Raw genomic sequence first — 6,465 nt, 5'->3', positions numbered from 1 at the left:
ACACAATACTTCTTTCTGAATTTGAAGCGCTAGTTTTGTGCAAGCCTGTAATATATCGATATGCTGTAAAAAAAGAAATAACTGGTATAGCATCCTTTCCATTTATGGCAGTTATTCCTTCTGTGTATGTTTGTACAGAGCGTTTTAAATTAAAACAGTATACACATTCTCGAAATATATGAAACTTTCAAACGAACTTGAGACAGGAACTTGTTTCCCTGGGTGCATTTCCCGAACCTACCATATATGTCATGAAAATGTCTTAATTTCGTGAGTTTTAATTATTTATCAAACGAAAATAAAAATATTAAGAAGTTTACTTACTAATTTTGTTATCTTCCCTACATTTCTTCAAGTATAAGTATGGTTTAAACCCATGAAACCAAAATATCAAAAAGTGTTGAAAACAAACTAATACATGCTGTATCTAGAGATAACAAGCGAAGTGTTTGTGAAACCCAATGTCCCCATATATTTGACCTTGATCTTGAAGGATGACCTTGATCTTGACTCTCGAAATGTGCAGCTCCATGAGATACACATGCATGCCAAATATCAAGTTGATATCTTCAATATTTCAAAATAGTACATTAAATGAGCGATTTTGACCCATATATTTGACATTTGATCTTGAAGGATGACCTTGACTTTTGACCACTCAAAATGTGCAGCTCCAAGAGATATGCATGCATGCTAAATATGAAGGTGATATCTTCAATATTGGAAAATTTTAAAGCAAACGTTAGAGATCGCACAAACAAACAAACAAACAAAGCATCCAAGCAACAAACCAACAGACAGGGCAAAAGCAATATTTTTGTTGCAGTTTATGTTACTTGAGTTGTAAGATTGCAATGCAATAAAGATCAGAACAAAATGTGCATGCTGGCAGTTAAATGGATTCTCATCTTGGATCATAATTTTTTGGTCAGTTAGGCTGTCCATAGCTAATGATAACAATTAGGCATCACGCTGTGCTAGAAATCAGAGAATTCTCTGGGAAGGTGTTAAACTAGCTGATAATTGGCTTTTCTAACCTTTGTCTACTAGGAAATACTGCTGTGACACTACATAGTTTTAATATTGTAACGTGACTTCAATTACATCTAAATTTGTTTGGAATCTATACAATTAAGCAGTACTTATTTATTGTTTTAAACACATTGCAGTTTATGCACATAATAGGATACTTGAGGAGTTTTTTGTTACTTTCAGATAACAATAGTGTGTTTTGATTATGTAATTGGCTATTTACGGTAAGACTTAAGACATAGAAATTTCCTATCTGATAACAAGAGGTTGTGCTATACTCACTCAAACATCGGACACTTTTGGTCATATCTTTAGAGATAACAGGTTACATTGTCATGTGATAGCGTTACGAACTAAGTCAATATCCTATCTACCACATGATACGAATCGTTTGATAGTCGTTGTACCTATTCACACCATGTCCTTAGAGTTAATGCGATATAAATGACATTGTGGATTTAATTGAATTATACATGAAATTGAAACAATTGTATTCGTTATCAAATAACAAATAATCAATTAATAAAACTGTTTCATAGCAAATCGAAATGTCGAGCTATACTGTTTCAAACTTTATCATTTTGGTACTTATCCAGCTTCAACTCGTGCTTAGTGACTATGACTGCTTGTGTTACTATGGAATAGAAAAACAAGTTTATGACAATGCCTTGCACTCCAGTTTAGTTGGATACCTGTATGAATTTGACTGCAAACCTCTCGAGGACAGAGATGCTGATGGACATTTTGGAGTTGCGTTTGACCACAAGGTAATGCTACAACAGCAAGAATGTGGGCCGTGCTCTGTGACTAAAAGGTTTTATGCGAAAACTTAAGTTTCGCTAACAAGATACTTTCGGTAAACGAAAAATACCAAACAAGCGGAAAGTGTTGTCCCTGATTAGCCTATGTGAACTGAACCGGCTAATATGGACGACACTTTGCGCACATTCATTTAACCACCTTTCCACCTAGCACGGCCCAAATATGTATTGTAATTAAACAATAACACATGTAACTACATGTAATTAAAGTAGCCTAGCCACATATACTCCAAAATCGAATATAACCAGTTTTCAAAACGCGGGCACTTAATAAAGAATGAACTTAATCAGATTACAGTTTATAATTATAATTTGACTGTATTTATTTCTGATTAGTATTTACTATTTGATTAACGAATTAGACTAACTTATTCAATGTATTTTAGTTTAGTGTATTTATTAAACGCGTACAATATCATGGCAGCAGGAATCCTGGTTGTATTACCATTGTCCCTTAAAGGAACGGTTAATACCTGAAATGCCCCTTCTTTAGTCTGACTAAACCGTAACCACATAAACGATAGTCCACACGCTTAACACACATTTGCATTCCAGTTAGGATACATTGTCAAGGATGATGGAGACCTTCAGATACAAGTATGCCCTGGTGCACCACCGGCTGCAGACAGTCTCAGTAAGTATAAGCCTTGTTCTGATAAAACTGGTCTTAATGCATGTGCGTAAAGTGTCATCCCAGATTAGCTAGTGCGGTCCGCATAGGCTAATCAGGGACGACACTTTTCGCCTTAACTTAATTTTCGGTAAGGAGGGACTTCCTTGAAACCAAAAATACCATAACAGAGGAAAGTGGCGTCCCTGATTCTGAGGACTGCACAGGCTAATCTGGGACGACACTTTACGCACATGCATTATGCCCAGTTGTCTCAGAACGCGGCTCGTATATACAACATATTACTTCCAATGTAAGAATATTATTTGGTTCACTCGTTTGTCGACTAAGCGATCCGGTTAAAGTCTCTGTCACAGAACCATTTGACATTGATTTGTGGTCAGCAGACTACAATTGGGGTTTAATTCTGGCAATCACCCCGCCTTCTCTAAACACCAACAGAGTACCAGACTGACACTAAACATAAACCAGGAAAAGGTAAGTAACTAAAAAAATAGCGGATATAATTCTAATTTCGACCATATGTTCGCGAGTCTAGTAAGTGAAGTAGGTACGATTGCTGGGGAACAATATTGGTCTTCACATAGTTTCTTCTTAGGTGCTTATTTATAAATCATAAACTTAGTAAATACAAAGCACATTCAAAAGATGTGCGTTCTCATAGATTACCCTTTAGTTGGATGTGAAATCTACGAGTGAAATGTAACGCGTTGATGCATATCCGAATCAGTTGTGTTGAGAAGTCATTCATCATTTTTTGCATCGCAGTAACCGATTTAAAACAACTCAAATACATGAATACATTAATCAATATTCGTGTTTGCTTTCTAAATGATATATTTCAAAATTTAGTGAATAATCGATTGACCAAATCACACGTGTACCACATATTTATTTGATTGTTGTCTCCATTTCTCTAACAATCAAGTATCTAGGTAGCTTACTATTTCAATATTCAACGTAAAACGAGAATGACTATTAAAATATTGGTATTAATGCATCTCTAGAAAATATATCAACCATGTCAGTGTACAAAGATGTGTTTTTGTAGGACCCATACAAGTTTACAGCGAAACACGTGAGTGTCGTTTTCGCAGTAATATAAGGAAACCAAAACGATGTAAAACATACCAACTCTGGTCATTGCTACGACAATGTTATTTGATATTCATTTAACACTCAACGTCAGCGATACAATAGTCGATTAGTGTTGTTTAAGCTCTTGCGAGAAAATGGTGATACGTGTATGTATGGGTGTTTAAAATGCACACACTCATTATCACTTGTGTACATTTTGATACAGCTTCAATAGCGGAAGTTCGATCAATGTTAGTTCGCGCGTCAGTCCAACATTCATATTGTTTTAGATAACTCCTCATCTATGGCGCATGTTGTAGAGTAATTCGGAACAACGTCATTGATGTTGTAATGATAGTGTCTTTTTAAAGTACATATTTAGTGTAAGTTTTTGAAAGTGCAAAACTGTCCGAACGGTATAATTTTAAATACACAAACACACGTCTTCAGCCGTAAAATTTCCAACGAATAGTGAACTAAAATACGGAGTGACCTGAATACTCATAATGCGTTTACTTTTATGCAATATTTGTATAATAAAGCCGCGACAGAAAATAAAGTGTATAGTAGTGTATAGAAATATAAAGTTTCATAATTATCATAACAGATTATTCATTCGCTAGACTAAGGATATCAATAATGTTTACGACTTGAATATGCACATATCCAATTATCCGTCCTGTGGGTTTGAATTTTGAATATATTACACTTTATAATCTAGGAACGCATTATAAATGTATAGCTAACGATAACGTGTATTATATATAGTAAGAACACGTGTTCCAACCACGTCGCAGTTTCGCAGTTTCGCACATTACATGCTCCCCTCGCCCCAAGTTCGATGCCAAACTCGGGGGTCAGATAATAACGGGCTTGAATAATATTGCGAAACAATAACAGTTCCATTTATCCGAGCTCAAATAGTGATGTATCGCTGTTATTTGAGCAAAATGTAAATGCATATATTAATGGCATTGTAAACAACATGTTTGATTTGAAGCCGACATACAACCAGTTGTTCAAGTTTGAGCCGGACAAGTAGCACGCACAGTTTGATGTAGTATGCAATGAACACAATCAAAATACACATAGCGGTTTACTGTTGAAAAGTTTGCAAAGAATACCAACGTAGTTTGCAAGGTCATAATTGCCCATTGTAATTGTGGCTATTGAGTATCAACAATCACTTAACTCTACGAGCAGTGAACGTCGTGTGGTAGCCTTTTAGCTTTTGCGTTTAAGTGGAAAGTATACATTATTCACTTATATATATATATATATATATATATAGTCTTCTTGTTTCAAAAAGCTTAAACAAGACAAGTACTGTCGCTGCGCCATACATTATAAGTAGCCTCGAGTGTGAGTCGACTCATATAAATAGTGCTTTTTCGGAATCTGATGTATTATCAGCAAACTTTAGGATTGTAACCTATGGGCTCTGTTTTCTAGCATTATGATTCGACAAATTATGTTAATCATTTCTGCAGATAAGTTATCTATAAGGTAAATGTAGGGCATCGGTATTACTTTCGATTACCTTTCGTTTTGCATTGATGATTTGCGCATATTAAATATTATGCGATGCAATATATAGTACATAAACGAATACAGTTACATATAAAGGTATTTCTATCAAACCATTTCATTTATCACGTCTGCTAACACATTTATTTGTATTTGAACAGTCAGGACAACTTCGCCTATTGTTACCTCATCATTCACTGTGACACAGAACACCGTCGTTTCAATCGAGTCGGTAAGCAGTGGATCATCATTGACCAATACGAGGTTCCAAACATCGAAAACGCAACACACGTCCCACTTATCGTCCATACTTAGCAGTGTACCTACATCATATGTCCAAGAAACGACCTCTTTGAGCACTGGCAGCAATTTAACCCGTAGCACTATGGTCGCGCCTTCTGTATTTACAACTATTCAACAAGGCGAAAGTAAAACGGCTTCAATAGTTATATCTTCATCAGAATCACCGAAAAGTGCAAGCGCTTACACTATATCAGCATCCTCAAATACGTTCGATAACGAAGGCCACACAAATAGTTATTTGACGTCTACAAATATATACGAGCTTAGTACAAAATCAACAGTAGACAGAACTTCATTCAAGGAAACAAAATCAACGCAGCCATTTGATACTAAAACGTTTTCAAGTCTAGTTACAACCATCAGTGAACACATTTTAATTGGAAACATTGATTCAACGTCAATTTCTCAAACAGAAAATCGTACCACTGTTTCGACAAATCAATCCATTGATACTATTAAGACATCTTCTAGTGCTTACGAGAATAATCAAAACTTAACGGGTGAACTAACTGTATCACCAAAAACAGGAGAAACACAGCCTCCTGAAACTACCAGTGCTTCAATCCTTTTAACAACTATACGTGAACCAATCTTTATAGCAAACGCTAATATAACGCATGTACCTGTAACAGACAACCCAACCAGTGTACCAATTGGAGAATCCTCGCATCAGACTACAATTAATGTTGGACAGAACTCATCTAGCGGTATGATGACATTTCCAGATATTTGTTTTTACGAAACAACAACTTCAAATACGAGCGACACTGCCATTACAGGTATGCACATATATTAAATATGAAGACATGCGCGTTCTTAAGTCTATTTTTTTTTTTGCAAATAAAAGCTGTTACCCCTCGTAATGTCTCTATTACACTAGATAACAGAGATATTGATATTAATAGTGCATAATTTACGTCATTCAGCACCAGAACAACGTTTTTAAAATAAGATATATATTGATGTCGAATACATACTAATATGAGTATATCATTGACGTATTCAAGACAGTTTATTACGTGCCTGATACAATGGTTATGTGTTCAATACCGGTTGTAAGATATAAACGACCAG

General features: G+C 35.4%; 1 protein-coding gene across 1 annotated transcript in view; it reads left to right on the top strand.

Annotated features, from left to right (window-relative positions):
- The first annotated feature begins 1,415 nt into the window (after nucleotides 1-1,415).
- Nucleotides 1,416-6,465, top strand: part of LOC127842427 (uncharacterized) — an 11,464-nt gene continuing 6,414 nt past the window's right edge. Inside the window, exons 1-3 of the mRNA XM_052371925.1 lie at nucleotides 1,416-1,799; nucleotides 2,409-2,487; nucleotides 5,250-6,170. Of these exons, the coding sequence (XP_052227885.1) occupies nucleotides 1,581-1,799; nucleotides 2,409-2,487; nucleotides 5,250-6,170 (1,219 nt within the window). The 5' untranslated portion in view covers nucleotides 1,416-1,580. The remainder of the gene's footprint in view (nucleotides 1,800-2,408; nucleotides 2,488-5,249; nucleotides 6,171-6,465) is intronic.

The sequence above is a fragment of the Dreissena polymorpha genome, chromosome 8, assembly GCF_020536995.1.
Source record: "Dreissena polymorpha isolate Duluth1 chromosome 8, UMN_Dpol_1.0, whole genome shotgun sequence".
NCBI lineage: Eukaryota > Metazoa > Mollusca > Bivalvia > Myida > Dreissenidae > Dreissena > Dreissena polymorpha.
This window is presented reverse-complemented; position numbering and strand designations above follow the sequence as displayed.